The following is a 17,633-nucleotide window of genomic DNA, read 5'->3' as shown; positions in this document are numbered from 1 at the left end:
CATGTATGTCCTGGATGCCCTTTGGACGTCTTAAGGACATCCTTGTGCTGTCTGGGGTTAGTCAACCAATATGTGCTGCTCGGGATGTAAGCAATATAAAGCATAAATAAAAATATTGATTTATATAATTTACGTTTTTTCTTTTTATTCACAAAATACATTCATGCAAATATATAATTTGAATGAGCCGCGTGTTGGAGCCAAAATGGCGGATGATTGCGGTACTTTGTCAATCTAGACTCTAGACTTTAGCCTAGAAAAAGCGTCCCACGGAAATCGCCTGCATTGCCTCTCTCAGGCTTCTCTCTGTCTTTGCTGATAGTACCATTAGTACCTTGTTAATATCCAGAAGATTGTGATAGTTGATATCTACATAAATATTTGTTGTTGATAATTTTGATATTTTATTTAATTATTATATTTTCTAATTCTTAATTATCAAGTACTGTAGAGCGATATTTCTTTAAAGATAATCAGAATAAAGGTATGTGTAAATTCAAATTACATTTAAAAAAGGCAATTATATTACATTAAAATTACACGCCCAATTGTATACATATGTTTGTAAATCCGCAAAATTTTTGGCGATGTTTAGATTTTACTATTATAACTCATTATGTAATCGCTTAAGTTGCCATTTTTTGTAAATTTAAAAATTTTTTTTAGATATATATATATAAATAAAACAATATGTCAATAGTATATCCAAAATTGGCAGTGAGAGATAGCATTGACGATGATGATCTCACTGATATTGAAGATGAGGTATTTATTAGAGATGGAAGAAACATTGGATTGAAGTTAGATGATGGTGGTGTCAAGCGGCCTCTTATGCCACCTCGTAGAAAATACAAGAAATCATGTAACTTTCAGACTCGTAAATTACCATACAAGACACTTTTTATGCCGCTGTGTTATGGAATTACAGCATTAATTGTAGTATTAGGTTTAATCATACTTTGTATATTTACCGTGAATATATTCCCGATACCATTAACTATATTGAAAAATTGGTTGACACATGAACTAAAAGACATCTCTATAAACAAGTCAGAAATAATACCATGTACATCACTCTCATCAAAAATTTTATGGACTAAATCATTGCCAAAGTTAACTTCTGAAGCACCTCTAAGAAGTAATGATGTTAATTTTGATGGAATTGAGGATATTATTGTGGGATTTAGCACAGGTATATCTTTAATCAAAATGTTTATTTTAATTTTATTTTATATGCATGTTTTGCTATATTGATTGTATATTTTAATATTTTTTTAATTGGACTTTATTTTCTACCATTATACAGGATGTAAAAAAATTAGACCGACAAACTTTAAAGGGGGAAAAATAGAGAACTCGAAAATAAACATTTTTTATTAATGATATTTCTCTCTATGATGTTCCATTTTGGTCTTACAATCAAACCTTCAATAGAATAGAAGTCTTTAATGTAGAGGTCTTTAGTGTAATGTTGACAAGTTGTATGTAATTTGTTTATCATTAACGATATATACATAGATATAATTGACTGACATGATCTTATTGTTTAAGTCACAAACTCCTACTTCATAGTATGTAGTATTAAAACTAAACGTCGGAAAGAAAAATAGTATTAACAAAATATGTTTATTTTGAAGTCCTCTACTTCCCTTCAAAATTTATCGATCTAATTTTTCTATACCCTGTATATATTAGATTGCATTGTGATTTGCAATTTGTTATTTTTATTTTGTTTACTTTTTTTTCAGATTTTGATTTCACAGTTACATGATGTTTATTGCAACATCTAAGGTGAATAATTAACATTGTTTTATGTTGACATCAATAATTTAACTGAACTCATAATGTAACATTTATTAATTTATAAATTTAGGTCTGGATACAATGGATGCTTTGGAATATACCTGTAATTTATATTTTGGTAATCAAACACCATGTCTAGGCGGCGTATTAGCGTTGAATGGTAAAACGGGCGAAACCATTTGGACACATTGGACTGCCCATGCCATATTTTCCATTGATTGCGGTGTGGATTTGACAAACGACAAAATTAAAGATTGTATCATATCTGGACGTGGTGGAATTCTACAAGCTATTAACGGTCGTGATGGTTCTAATATATGGGAAATACCGATTCAGGATACAGTTGCATTTCCACAACAACAAAGAATTTTAGATGTCTATGATGCTAGATTTATAACGGATATGGACAGCGACGGTATTGGTGACATAATAGCGTCACATGCCATGCAATCGAACGACGTCCGAGCAAGTAATGTACTTGTAATATCGGGAAGAAGTGGAGATATTATACGCAAAGTTAATTTACCAGACACAGAACAACTGTTCATAGCACCGCAAATTATGGTACAGTCCGATGGAGAAAATATATTTGTTCTAGCTACAAGTAGTCAACAAGAAGCTGGAGGATTATATATAGTATCCCAAGCTAATATGTTTTATGGTGATTTGGTATGTAATCAAATAGAATAAAATCTGTATCAAATTGTGATATGAAAAGATTATTGAATTCATTTTTAATTGCTTTTCTTATAGCAATTACGAAAACTTCATCACAATACGGGAAAAGCTGCGCTCTTACCACCGATTTTGATAGATATTACATCAGATGGAATCGAAGATATTGTGGCGGCTATGTTTAATTCTACAATTATGGCATACAATGGATCAACATTTGAACCTATCTGGAATTACACAGTCCCTAATTCTGAAGTAATTAGCATTCCAATTCCTGGTTATTACAATGACGATAATATACCAGACTTTATGATAAAGCATCAGATAGGTGCTGGTTTCCCCACGTATTATTATACCGTAGCTACAATCATAGATGGTCGTAATGGACAACCTTTGCTCGAAAAACCGATAGAGGATAGCTTGAGTAGGCAAATGTCTGGATTATCGGTCACTGTTGATGGATTCGGTAATGATTGGTTTTTGCATTGGTCTGCCGACTGTTTAAACTACGAGGGAATCAAAGAGAAATATCAGTTTCTGAAAGGTCAAAGTCTCGCATTGCAAACACGCGCTGATCTTTGCCGGTTAAGATTTAATTCGACGCTCACTATGAGGCTACTGGCTCTAAGTCAACATGTTGGCCCACCCGGGATATCGTTGTATTTCTCCGAGAATTGGAAATCATTGGAGTTTAATAATTCGATTGATCCACGAAAAGAGGCGGAAAAATTTTTGGATGCCCATCATCAATTCGAAATCATGGACACTTATGCAAACATACCGCTGGTTTCCGAGAGATCACCAAAAGACCATAAAAATCATCAGAAAGAAAGTATCTTCAAGTATAAAGATAATCTACTCGCGGAAATGGACAAATACGATTCGGATGCGGTATACGATGAAAATTTCGATGAATTCAAAAATCACAAGAAACATGGTTTTGTTGAGGACGATGTCATAGAAAATTTTGACAATGATCGAGCATGGAAACAAAATAATAATAAATGGACAGAAGATAATGTACAATCGAATAAAGAGTATAATGATCTATACATAAATGATAACAGTAACAATGAAGATGAAGAACAAAATACAGATTATCTGCAAGCTGAAATGCGAGAGCAAAGGAGTGCTGAAATTAAAGATCCATATTTTACAAATATTTCTTATGGAGAACATATCTCTAAAAAAATTAATGATAATTTAATATCTTCTGAATTAATACAACGTCATTCGCGATTGAATAACGAGGATATTAATATAAAAAAGAAAAAAGGAATGGAAAAAATTAATAAAGAATATGATTCAATGAGCAAAACTGATGTAATGAATATATCAACTCTAAAACCTGAAGGAAATATATCAACTATATTGAATGATAGGTCAAATATCGTAAAAACTATTACAGTACATAATGCATTAAATACATCAGTAATTACAAGCGAATCAATCAGAGCAAATAATACAAATTTCGATTTTGAGATGCCGAAAGTCACATATACCAAAGCATCCAGTATTACAAACCAAGTAATTACTGGTCATCGAGCTACAACTTCCAAAGTTGTAGATATGACACAGCAAAAACAGATTTACAAGCATAGTTTTCCAAATATTGTCCAAAACGCAGATGATGATATTAATATAGAAAAAGTATTTAAACGGGAATCACTAAAAAATCAAAGTAAAATTAACAAAAAACAATCTTCGATATTATCATCTATAAAAGACAAAAATTATAAAATACAACAGAGGCGAAGAATTAAACGAAAATATGAAACTAACGGCAATCAATCGAACAATATTAATAGGATTGGGAGACAATCACCAACTGGTATTTTGTTACCATCTATCGCTGAATCCAAAAGAAAAACTTCAGTAGATCTAGTCTTCTCTACATTCTGGCTTCCATCATCCGAGGTGTCTTTAATTTTGTCACAAGAGGATCTAAAATGCATTCATAGAAAAAAAGCATTATTAGAGAATAAACTCCAGTACAAAAAAGATGATGATATTATCAGCGAATGTTTATCCGATCGAGGTATTAATTATAAATTATATCAAGAATCAATGGATAGAGAAAATATCAAAATTGCACTTGGTCAAATGACAATATACAGAATAAAGCTGGAGTGTGTATGTCCAGAGGATATGTTACCTAATCAAACTTGTAGAAATATTTCATTACATCAAAGTTGGTCCGAACATCTAGGTTCTTCGGGAAATGGCTATTTTAAGCCATTACATAGATTAAATAATTGAAGAAATTTCGAGATTTCTCTTTTAAGCTACATATATAAATTATCAAGAAAATTCTTTTATTGTAACAGTTGATGATGAGGGGATGTTATACGCTATTTTGCAATATGTTATTATGAGATTTCACTATTAATAATAATTTAAATGTAAATAATTATGATATATGAACTAAATAATCTGTTGATCTTAATTTATATAATAGTACAATCAAAGGTAAATTAATTGTGTATTAGCAGATACAAATAATCTATAAATAATAAAAAATATTTTCTAGTTCAATCACATACAATATACGGAGTGTCCCGAAAGTCCGAACGGTCAGATATCTCGAAAATAAAGCATCTTTGAGAAAAACGTTTCAAAACAAAGTTGTAGGATTTTAAGTGGCGCATTAAGAAGCGATATGTTAACATAACTTTAAGTAGCATTGTTGAGATCACGTAAAGTCACTTTAAGATTTTTAAATGGAAACTCCCATTTTTGATTGCATATTGTTGTAGGTTATCTTAAACTTACCTTAAGCTTATCTTTTCAAAACACTATAATAAAATTCCTTTCCATTATTTTCCTTTCCAGTATTTTCCGAGTTATGAAGCTTGAAAGGTACAGTATTGCCAGCATTAGTATTATAGTATTTACAGAAAGTGATTTTTACTTTAACAATGCTATTTAACACTAATATATTGCTATTTAATGTGCCACTTACAATCTTTATTTGAAACATTTTTCTTAGAAATGCTTTATTTTCGATATATTTGACCGTTTCGGGACTTTTGGAACACTTTGTACATAAATTATATATGTATATGAATTCATATGTGTATTTCCTATAATTTATGAAAGAGAAAATTAATTTTTTTTAATTATATAAGGTTTATAAAAGATATTCTCTAAAAATTTATTAATTATATTTGTAAAATAACATATGTTAACATTTATATAATCACTGTTAATAGTGTAATATTCAAAGAATATAAAATACACATTATCGATCAACTATTGTGTAATCATTTATTCTTCCTATATATTTTTCTTTATCACAAGATCACAAAGTTGCCTTTTAATTCGTTGCTATGGCATTGTTGGATCAATGAGATTTGAGTGTTGTTTGTGCTATAATAGTTGCTTTATTCTTGTGGTTTTTATAATCATAAAATAAACATAAAACATTACATTTGCGATTACATATCATATAAGATTAATTAAATACAATGCAAATTATGACGGATAAAAATGTGAAAAGTTATAAGATATACATGTTATATTAATGGTTAATCAAAAATTGGCAGTCTTTTTATGATTCATTTTTATTAGCAGGTATACTTACATTATATATTGCAGCAATCGTTTCAGATTATTGAATATTCAAAAGAGAGTGCTCTATTTGTGAGTATTTCTTTGAAAATTGATAGAATATATTTTTTTTATTTAAAATTCAACAAATCTATAATATATCATCGTTTTTCCCGAATCATATAAAATTATATATTTAAATTGATATTTTTTAGATATGACTATATCCTGAATCTTCAGGTAATACAAAATCTCAAGGTTATAAGAATATAAAAAAAAAGTTACACATAGTTGTTCTTTAAATCTTGGGTAAGTCTTTGCATAAATTATTTCCATTTTACAAATAATTCTTTTTTTATTAAGTTTTATATATTTAAAACATTTTTTTCTATATAAAGATTTCGATATTTTTCTTTGACTTTTGGATTTATAGAAAAATGGCTGTGCAAAGAGAGACGGTTGGAATCATGAACGAAGATACGTGTAAACATTTTTGGAGACCGGTATTACCGAAGATACAGACCATAAACATTCCGTATTATTTGGAGCACAGAGTTTTAAGCGGAATTTTACAAAATGTGCAAAAACGACATTACACCACATCACTTAAATCGGAACCGTGTAAAAACACAGAAACGCAAACGGATTACAGAGACAGTGAAGCGCAGACCGAACCCTGGGAGCCACCATATAAAATTGTTCCAGGTAGTAATACGTTACATATTAATATATACATATATAATTTGTAAAATAATTCAATCGACAATTCGTAGCGCATAAACAAAAGCGAGAAATAAACAAAATCGGAGATGTTATATGTTTCAAAAAACTATCGTAGAAAAATTATTATAATTTCTGTTTAGATCACAATCCTGAAATATTGACGTTGGCTCATTTAACTTGGGAACATGGATTACCTGCAGGCGTCCATGAGATACACATTATTAACAGGATGCAGATGAGAAGAGCTTGGGAAACTATTCTTCCACAGATGGATACACCAGCCAACATGAAGATGCGAAATTCAATAATAACAATGTTAGAAATAGATGAATGGGCATTTCGCGAATCGGTAGGTATTTTAAACAAGATTGGAAAGTAATGCCGCATTAGCATTGTAGCATTATTTTGTAATGCTGTCAGTGTTACAGTTTTTTTTTTTCGATAACTGTAACAGTAACGGCATTATATATTTCTCGTCTGTAATAGAAAAAGTAAATTTGTTAATTTTTTTTTGTAACGACTATAACGAAAATTCAATACCCACTCGGCATGTAATATTTCTGATACATTGCTGCAATATTCCATTTGAAATATTACACCTTTCAAAAATATTACAGAAATATTTCACGACCGTTTCTGCATCATTTCTGCAATATTTCAATGTCCGCAATCATTTCAAATGCAACTTTGCTAAAAGATTTCAGCAATATTTCGGTAATATTACTGAAATATTTCTGAAACATATCCCAAGTAGCAAACTGACATCATAATGACGGTAAATTTTGGCCACAAAATGATCACTTAGACATCCTAAAGTTAGGTCTCATGAGACCCGAAAATGATGCCGTATGTCACATCCACGAGACATCATTTTCTGATGTTTGTTTGACGGCAAAACTAAAATCGATTACAGTAATAATATACAATACATTAATGTGATATATATTATAGATATATATTATAAATAATTTAATTTATAAAATTTGTAACGGGGTTACTTTTCGCAAGCGCGCGCGGATGAACTCGGTCGGGTGAGACACACGAAAAGATTGAGTTACAACCCAGCAAGCAAAGTTTGCAGCAAACCCGAGCATGTCTTTACAGCAAAATTGTAACAAGGTGTGTCCGGATAAAGCTTAGCTTTTGCTGGCAAGGCTTGTCGCAATAGTGTGATGCACATTTGATGGGCAAACCTTGCCGTGTACGGCATGATAGCAGTGATAATTCTCTGTATAGGATGATTCAGAAACTCTGCGACAAACTCTGAGGAACGATAAATCTCGCAGAGAGGAATATTTTTTGTGAAGCAATCCATCATGTTTTCTGACGCGTCATTTAAGAATATGCGACCGAGCAGACAAGAGTCTTAGGTGGCATTTATTATAATTATGAGATGATAATAATATATGAATAATTGAAAATGAATTCATAATATAATGAATATATGAATTTTATATATATATATATTTACATTTTAAGTAAACAATAAACGAATGATTTAAACTTTTTTAGACATTTATCTGTCCGATTTAAGAGAGACAATCAGTCTAATATTTTAATTCTCTATGTTTGGGATTGTATCAGTAATTGAACTGATAGAAATAATTATATTTTTAATCTTCTGTCAGTTGCTTTTTGCAAGCTTTATATACTTCTCATGACTAAAAATCAAATACGAGATGGATGCATATAGCGCGTCGCATAACGATGAACAAACGAAATATCGGCTGAATACTATATTTTTGTAAAGTTTGTAATAAAGTAAAGTTGTAAATTTGCTGTCATGCCATGCATGGCAAGGTTTGCTCTGTTATTTGCGTGAATTTTGCATCTCGTTGTGCCAGAGTATACTTTGTTCTGTTCTTTTCGTAAATATGTTATCATATTGTGTACAATAAGGTTTGCTCTGTTCTTGTCGTAAATTTGCTATTATAGCGTGTATAACAAAATTTGCTACTAATTGATGTAAAGTTTGTGTTACACCGTGAATAGCATCATACGTGTTCTTCTTTGTGTAAAATTTACGAGCAAGCCTTTTTCTATTATTTACAGCATCGTGAGACAAAAAATTTTGCCGTCAATTTGCTTCAAACTTTTTGACAAACCAAAACAAGACAAATGTTTGCTAGACAATTGTTGTCAAAATTAAAGCACACCTTGTCGCAAAGCTTTGGCAAAACATGATTTTAACATTCTTGGCTATCTGGGAATATTTATTTGCCTCTTTCGGCAATGGTCGATTTACAATATATTTCGTGAAGCTAGCGCGCGGCGGATGATGCAATGCGTTAGATGTAATCCGCGTTCGTTATTCGGCGCGATGTTCGATGTATCGAACCGCTTAAGATATTCGGCGGCGTACGGCAAGGCCGTGTTTATTTTGACGGCGCGCGAAATGCGCAAGAAACAGGGCGCGGCCGCTCGGCGCGTGTACGGCCAGGCCGTGTTTATTTTGACGGCGCGCGAAATGCGCAAGAAACAGGGCGCGGTCGATCGGCGCGTGTACGGCAAGGCCGTGTTTATTTTGACGGCGCGTGGAATTATATCGGGTGATGTGATTACATATCTCGGCGCTATTATAATTGCGGGATCACGGTATAACCGTGTCGGTGCGTTCGCGTGTTCTTATCCGCGTATTCCCAGGTGGGCGGAAGGAGGCGGCCGGAGATCGAGAATCCTCGATCGGGCGGAAAACTCTCCGTCCCTGCTTCCGTACGCGGATAGAGGATGACGGAGCGGCGAATTCGCCGGCCCACAGTCCGTTTAGCGGTAGCGGTCGGATCTTAGACCGAATCTTAGATAGCGGCGAACTCTCCGCTTTCGTTTGATACGGTCGGACTTGTGATAGGATCTCGCAGGGGGCGAGGAGACCGAGAATGCTCGGCGGAGACTGCAAACGCATCAATCTCACGCTCCTTCGTGTGTATGCGAGTTTCTAGGATCGGTTCGGGTGTCAGCTCGGAGCGTACTGCTCGAGCGGATTCAGGAATCGTTCTGGTCCTGAGATGCCGAAATGCTGCCTTTTTATCCCCGAGCGTCTAGCGGTAATTGCGTCGTTCGCCCCCGGGTGGGGATAACAACGCGTTGTTTTTGGCGGGTAATTATTACGGTAAACGCGTCGTTTCGGCGGGTGACGCTCGGGATCTTCCGGCAGCATTCGGTTGTGCTCGGTTTTCCGTATATCGGCGTAACGGCGGCCGTATAATGGCCGTACGGTAATTTGAGTATTAAAAAGGGCGCTAGGCGCCTATGCCAATGCCCGGCTGGTGTTCGCCGGGCAGCAGACTTCCGGTTGGACTACTTGCCAGATAACGATGGGGGGTGCATCGTTACAAATTAAAGATTTTATTTATATAGAAGTTAATTTCTGTTTTATATTTTAAGCAGATAATAACGAACGATTTTCATTGATACGGACAGAAATTGTTCAATAAGTAAAAATCAGACATTTATTTGTCCGATTTTTTAAAAATCAGTTAAATATTTGAATTTCCTGGTACGAAAATCGCAAATTAAACTGATAAAAATAATTACAATATTATTAACCGCATTTTGCAGGCTTTATATACGCTCATGACAAAAATTTGAATACGGGTATAGATAGTGAATAGCGCGCCGCATAGCAGTAAGTAAATAAACTATGACCTTAATATTAGTTACAAAGGATGTTCTGAGAGATTTCAGAAATATTGCAAATGTAATATTAAAAAAAACATAATGCAAGTATATTTCTGAAATATTTCGGATGCAAAGTTACAATTGAAATATTAATGAAATATTTCTGTACCATTTCCGAACATTACAGTATTACAATAATATTACATGCCGAGTGGGTAGTTACTTTTATCATTATTTTTAAAACTTATACAGCATGATTTTCACACAAACAAATATACATAAAGATGAGCATTAAATTTTCTTAAAAAAGTAATAGACAATCTCGATAAAATTTGATGACTTTTGTTTTAAACTAGATTCATCTTAATAAACTTTTGTATGTTAAAAAAAAATTTGATTTGTAAATTATCATACGTCAGGATTTTGAGATTATAATTACAACAAAGTTAAAGATGCAGAAAAGATGATTTTGGCTATATTGAAGAATCCACCCAGGAAAAAAGAGTCTATATATAAAATTAGATACAAATATATACAGGGTGACCCATTTTAACTTAGGCAGCCAAATAACTCGAAAAATAAGCACACTACGAAAAAATGTTTAGAATCAAAATTTTGTCATTTCGAGGGGGACGTACAATGACGTTAAAATGAGCCCCCCCACCCCTTCCCCTGGGCGGTGAGGGGGGGCAAGTTTGAAATCTTAAATGGGAACCCCTATTTTTTATTGCATATTCGGAATCTTTGGCTAAAAACACATACAATTTGTCTGAAACATTTTTCTCGATTCATGATAGATGGCGCTGTAATCGACGAAATTCAATTTCTTCGATTTCTCTTACTGAGAACCCATGCTTACGATTCTGCAATAAATTAACAATAAAAATACCACGTTTTCATTGTTAATACTCGAAATTAGTCTTAAAACAAACTTCTCATTATTTTTTATTACTCATTAATTACTTCTCAAGAAACTGCTTTTAGCGTAACCTGCCCTTTAGGCAACTTGAATGGTGCAAAGTACCGAGACATTTTGGACTTTCCATCTGATGGAGTTCCTCTAAGTATCCCTCCAAAATTTTGTCCATTTAGTGCCAAAGTCACAAGTGTTTATGTATTTTTTTAACATTTGTACTCTGATAAAATTCTGGTAAAATGGCAAATTATACGCCTACAGAAGTAGTCGATATTCTTATAACCTTTGGCGAATGTGGTAGAAATTACAGACTTACTGCCCGTACTTATGCGGAGCGATTCGCTAAAAGCAGTTTCTTGAGAAGTAATTAATGAGTAATAAAAAATAATGAGAAGTTTGTTTTAAGACTAATTTCGAGTATTAACAATGAAAACGTGGTATTTTTATTGTTAATTTATTGCAGAATCGTAAGCATGGGTTCTCAGTAAGAGAAATCGAAGAAATTGAATTTCGTCGATTACAGCGCCATCTATCATGAATCGAGAAAAATGTTTCAGACAAATTGTATGTGTTTTTAGCCAAAGATTCCGAATATGCAATAAAAAATAGGGGTTCCCATTTAAGATTTCAAACTTGCCCCCCCTCACCGCCCAGGGGAAGGGGTGGGGGGGCTCATTTTAACGTCATTGTACGTCCCCCTCGAAATGACAAAATTTTGATTCTAAACATTTTTTCGTAGTGTGCTTATTTTTCGAGTTATTTGGCTGCCTAAGTTAAAATGGGTCACCCTGTATATACATATAATTTGTGCTTATAATTTATCTGATGCTGGATTGTATGAACCCTTGTATAAATGTTAATAAACTAATTTGTTTACAAAACAATCGTACATTATTTACGTATCAAATAAATCACAGGCTAAAAATATATTATATAAAAGTTTATTTTATTGAAAAATATAAATATGAAGAGAAAACTTTCAATAAAATTATTATACGATAAGTACACTGTCATTTATATACATATTAAAAGCTTTTGCTTTTGAAAGATTAGTCTTAAAATTATAATAGATAATGAAACATTGCGCGCAGTCGATAGTGTCATTATCGTATCAAGAGACAAGTTAATCGCGATACATTTATATTATATATAACAAAAATATATGTTTTTATTCTTGCTATATATGTGCTCTATGAATAGAGATAAATAATAAAATAATATTGGAAATAATAAAATAAATAAATTTTATAATATAAAATTTTATTTAGTTAGCACAATTTTTTGATATCATAATCTTTTTACGAATACTGAAATAATATTGTTTTGTATAGAGTTAAAATAACATTATTTTGTAAAAAAGTTTTTTACAGTAATAATAAAAGAAATTAATTTTACAGCATAATATAAGTTTGTAATAAGCATAATACATAAGTCAGTTGATCAAATTTTTTTGATATACATTTTTCTAGAAAATTAGAACTATTATTTATTTTGTACAATTAAAATAACACTGTTTTGCATAGAGTTAAAATGACATTATTTTTCAGAGCAATTTTTTACAGTAATTTTAAAATAACAATGTTTTTTGTGTAACACTTTTTCACACGCACATGGCGCGTATATTTGGCGCCTTTTTTTACCTTTTCTTAAACAGGTAAGTTTTTAGAGATTTATTTTGGCCGTCGCTGTTCGTTTAATATATATTTACAATTTCTTTCATAAAGTTTACTTTTTAGCGGTGCACGCAATAATAAATAAACCGATAGAACTGATTATACCGGTTGTGTCTTTTGATAGATAAAAGTTATGATTAGCAAAAACTAGATTTGATTCCTGCGAACATTTTGAAATGTTTTAAAATCAAAATGATTTAGAAAACATTTTTGGTAAAACATTTTTGAGAAACGTCTATTAAATGTTGCAAACATAAGTGCAAGAATTATTTATTATTTACTTTTAATCTGATTGTCGAAATAAAATTAAACACATGTATAGCGCTGAATTAACTCAATTTATAATATGTATCTTACAATTTCCAAAACTCTTTCCAAATCGATAGAACACGGTTAAAATTGTAGGAAAATATAATAATTATAGTAGAATAGACCTCCACGTCTCTGCGATCTCTAAAATTATAATTTTTCATATGTTGTATAAAAAAATATATCCACGTACTGGAAAGGGTAAATTTTTTCGCATTTCCGGCTTCTTAATTAGAGTTCTGGATATCATCCCACGTGACATAAAAAAAACTCTTAAGATTTTTATATTAAAATCAACATTTCAAGAGATATCGCCATTTTTCGTACTTCGCGAAAATTTGACAATATACCTATCACCGGGTGATCATATGATGAAATATACGTGAATATACGTGAAAACATTAATTGATGTTAATGATTAAAACTCCTTCATCGATATCAAAAGAACATGGTTAGAACTATAAGAAAATATAATAATTATAATAGAACATGCACAAGAAAAAAGTGTATAGTTCCGTTTTTTATTTCTAAAAAATAGATTTTCCAAAATATATATTTTTATTCGAGACTCACAAAATACATAGTTGAAAAGCAAATATTATTATATTTAATATAATAATATATAACAAAATTTGGAATATATGAATTTTATATACAAATTTTTTCTGTGTGACAATATGTATTAATAATTTATTGTAATAAAATGCGCAGCGTGTATTGATGTACTGTGTTTATTACCCATTTGTCAGTATAATCTTATAAATTAATATATCTTTCATTATTTCTGATTGTACATGTTACATTGATTAAGGCAACAGTAGAAGCTATATTTATACGCATCAGGTGTGTGTATATCGATATAATGTTTTATAAGCGTCTTGACTAAATAATAGCTGTTCTTATGTATATATATATATATATATTGCCGACATTTAAAATAAACTTATAAATATGTACATATATAAAAAATATGCGCAGTTAATTTAAAAAGACGATGTTTGTTATAAAATTAATATGAAAAAAATAGGAGAATGTAAAAAATGTATTACGTATAAAATAGTTTCAAATTTAATATATTAATATTTATACGAAACAAATTATTTTATGATATATTTGTATTAAATAATTTTTTTATTATAATAAAAGTGTATTTAGAAAATTTTTCAATAATTGATACATTAATTTATTAATAATAGCGGTAACAAAAATATTAATTCCTTTGTGTTGCTTTTCCATAACTGTTTTATAATTTTGCTCGTAAAGAGATTTTACATTTTAAAATTAAATTTGATAAAATCATAGATGAGAAAGGACTGTTAAAGTGACATATAATATACTCGACATAATAAAAGAAATGCAATATAAGATTGTATTTTGTGATATTATTGTTCATAAGCAATTATAATTTTTGTAAGCGTAATTAAAAATTTTATTGGCATAAAAATATGCTATTTTAGACGATAATAATAAAATTTTTAAACTTGACAATATTACATAAATATAATTATTCGTAATTACAATTTAAAACATAAAATACATCGTCTTTTCAAAACAAATATTAAAATTATACATATAGACGTTGTGTAAATAATGTTCTGAAAACTTTACAATAAAAATGGTTATTTGATATATAATTCATATCTAACGACAAGCACACTGTTTCTATAATGGGCAGTTTGTTGTAGGATTACATTTATCCATAAAAGTACTGCATGTAACATTAATTATAAATCAATATAACAACATATCAGCGCTAAAAGCTAGCAAACTATTATAGAAAACGCTATAGAATGTCACTTTCTCTCTTTCTCATATTCGCCTCAATCACTCTTCATTCATTATCATTATATTGCATTATACACATTCGAAACATAAGTGTAAATAAAATTAAAAAAAAAAAAAAAAAACAATTCGCTTTTTCGTTGGGAGCAAACATACGCGGACGTGTGTGCGTGTAGCAGTAATGCATACTTCTCATACGACGATTGCAATATAATCGCTTTCAATTATACTCTGCTTGTTGACTCGGTTATACGTCGTAATCGTATCCTAATAATAGTATAATGTTTATAATGTTTACATTTTTCTGCTATTATATATTTTAGGTACATGCTTTCTTTACGCGTGCATTACGGACAATATAGACCAGATGCCATTTCTGTACATGATTCTCTCAGAAGTAATAAAATCAGTGTACACACATGGGCACATCAAGTAACATTTTTCAACACGACTCTAATATAATCTTAAGCATAAAAAAATAAATTATAATAATATGATCATGTCTCTGTGAGCTAACGCATGTACAGTGAATACTATATTATGTATATATATGCATATGCATATAAATATATATATATATATATATATATATATGTATGTATGTATATGTACGTATGTATATATATGTATGCATATGTGCGTGCACGTGCATGCATATATACATATATATAATTTTGAAGTACATTAAACCCTTAATAGTTATTCATGATTTTACGGAGTACAATTAAAATGCTTATTTTTTTTTTACAATGTGTCTTAATGGAACACCTAGGCGAGTTATATGCAAAAATTTCAATTATATAGCAACTATATGTATATATTAATGCATCGATAATGCCTGTTTAAAAAAAATGTTTACTTATATGTATAATAGTTCAGCGTAATAAGATGCACGTGGAAAGCATTATAGGATTTCAATGAAACTTCTACGTGCGTCGACTCTCTCCTAAGTGTTCCTATACTAATAAATCCACCATAGCATCTGCTGGTGTTTGCTTTGGCTGCAGCAAATTACCTGCAAAATAAGCACAAACTGGTTATTTAAAGAACTTATTATAATTTACATTATTGAAACATTAACATCATTATACTTACCTACATAGAGTTTAAAGAGTTAAGTAAAGAGTTACAGGCTTGTGAAGGCACAAGATAAAACGACTAGGATCAACGCTAGAAGAGTTCCGCGAATTTGGATAGCTGCCGAATTTCCATCTGCAAGTAAGCATAAAATTAAAAGCTATAGCGACTAAAGAAATCTTTAAAAATAATAAATATTCTATTCGATAAATACGATTATATTGCGCGTACCTTTTTGTGCCATCTCAGACGGATAAAATTCTGCAAAGGAATTAAAAAAGAAAAACTTTAATATTTGTAATCACTTATATTATATATATATATATATATATATATATATGCAATATTTTAATCGTTTCAAAATTGTTTGATCACACAAGTCTAATCCAATGTACACAATTTGATTATAATAAAATCAATAAGACTGATTAAATATTTAGGACAGATAATGACATTTCTGATTTAATTTGAAATATTTATAATGAGATACTGTAAGAATCATACATATTATAAAAATATTTGGAAATTAAAAAGTGTGAGAGAGAGAGAGAGAGAGAGTTTCATTAAGTATGAAACTTTAAAATAGAACGTTTTTTTGAATAGCATGCGTAAAAATAAAGATATATACATATCAGGATTGGGAAGTAACGCGTTGCTTGTAACGTCGTTACCGTTACAGTTACTTTTTTTCGGTAACGATCGTTACTTTTTTCTGTTTGTAACGGTAACGGCAACGTCGTTATATTTTTACAGTAACGGTAACGATTTAGCCGTTACTTTCATCGTTATTTTTTGGTTCTTTATTATCTTATATCTATTCAATAGATGTATTTTTTGAAAAATATTTTGTAGCCTTCTATCATAGGCTGCATTCTGATAGTCACTGCCAGTACTGAAAATCTATAGTAACGTATATAAATTATAGATTTTACAATACTAATAGTAAATATTGGAATACACTCTTAATAATATCAATAATTCTGTTTTCAATATTTAAAAACAATGTTGGATAAAAATTTTCGACAAATTTGAAATTTGTAAGTTACAATTTAAATTCCTATAAAGATAAGTGTATTAAAAAGTAAAGATATTAACATAAAAAATTGGAATCATTAAATAAGTTTAATATAAGAAACGCTTGCCATATAGAGACTAATTTAGAGTTTTTAATTGTAACATAGATTATTCCCTTTAATATTGATTATTAAATAATTTTATAATCTAATAGCTTATTATAGGATTACAAAAAACAAAAACATAACGAAAAGGTAACGAATCGTTACTTTCCAAGTAACGGTAACGGTAACGCGTTACTTTTATAGAGTAACGTTCCCAATCCTGATACATATGTATAAAAATATACATATGTACGTACCACCAGTAAACATATGTGGTTCTGATGGCATAGACCATCCGAATGCGTTTCTAGCCATAAGGATTGCCTCGTAAGATCCAGGCTGAAGTTCTTCAATCGAATGTTCCACGATAAATTGATTTCCTTTACCGTC

At 30.7% G+C, this 17,633-nt stretch overlaps 2 protein-coding genes and 1 long non-coding RNA gene across 4 annotated transcripts; 2 read left to right on the top strand and 1 right to left on the bottom strand.

Annotated features, from left to right (window-relative positions):
- Positions 1-258: 258 nt before the first annotated feature.
- LOC138936355 (uncharacterized) lies at positions 259-5,625 on the top strand. Of its 2 annotated transcripts, none has more exons than XM_070301694.1 (4): positions 259-484; positions 667-1,192; positions 1,874-2,472; positions 2,557-5,625. In XM_070301694.1, the coding sequence occupies exons 2-4, from the start codon at positions 691-693 to the stop codon at positions 4,735-4,737; spliced, it is 3,282 nt and encodes a 1,093-aa protein (XP_070157795.1). In that variant the 5' UTR covers positions 259-484; positions 667-690; the 3' UTR covers positions 4,738-5,625. The 2 variants fall into 2 exon arrangements, with proteins under 2 accessions (XP_070157795.1, XP_070157797.1); XM_070301696.1 differs by lacking the exon at positions 259-484 and adding an exon at positions 1,749-1,791 and having other exon boundaries at positions 1,147-1,192; positions 2,557-5,624.
- Positions 5,626-6,319: 694 nt separating this feature from the next.
- On the top strand, positions 6,320-7,129 carry LOC138936484 (cilia- and flagella-associated protein 91-like). The gene is made up of 3 exons (XM_070301910.1): positions 6,320-6,336; positions 6,461-6,732; positions 6,891-7,129. Exons 2-3 carry the CDS (start codon positions 6,465-6,467, stop codon positions 7,127-7,129), a joined length of 507 nt encoding a protein of 168 aa, XP_070158011.1. The 5' UTR covers positions 6,320-6,336; positions 6,461-6,464.
- Positions 7,130-13,836: 6,707 nt separating this feature from the next.
- Positions 13,837-17,627, bottom strand: LOC138936595 (uncharacterized). Its single transcript, XR_011447396.1, has 4 exons — positions 17,501-17,627; positions 16,357-16,386; positions 16,144-16,260; positions 13,837-16,063 (listed from the first exon to the last, which is right to left on the bottom strand). It is a non-coding gene; the product is annotated as an uncharacterized lncRNA (long non-coding RNA).
- Positions 17,628-17,633: the final 6 nt, after the last annotated feature.

The sequence above is a fragment of the Polyergus mexicanus genome, unplaced genomic scaffold (assembly GCF_030449975.1).
Source record: "Polyergus mexicanus isolate NDT 795.1 unplaced genomic scaffold, iyPolMexi1.0 SCAF_9, whole genome shotgun sequence".
Classification (NCBI taxonomy): domain Eukaryota; kingdom Metazoa; phylum Arthropoda; class Insecta; order Hymenoptera; family Formicidae; genus Polyergus; species Polyergus mexicanus.
Note: the sequence above shows the minus strand (reverse complement) of the source record. Positions and strands in the feature narration are given on the sequence as shown.

Coding starts and splice junctions, on each gene's coding strand:
- LOC138936355 (XM_070301694.1), top strand. CDS start 691: ATGTCAATAGTATATCCAAAATTGGCAGTGAGAGATAGCATTGACGAT. Junction 1,193..1,873: donor TATTGTGGGATTTAGCACAG/GTATATCTTTAA, acceptor TTATAAATTTAG/GTCTGGATACAATGGATGCT. Junction 2,473..2,556: donor ATATGTTTTATGGTGATTTG/GTATGTAATCAA, acceptor CTTTTCTTATAG/CAATTACGAAAACTTCATCA.
- LOC138936484 (XM_070301910.1), top strand. CDS start 6,465: ATGGCTGTGCAAAGAGAGACGGTTGGAATCATGAACGAAGATACGTGT. Junction 6,733..6,890: donor ACCATATAAAATTGTTCCAG/GTAGTAATACGT, acceptor ATTTCTGTTTAG/ATCACAATCCTGAAATATTG.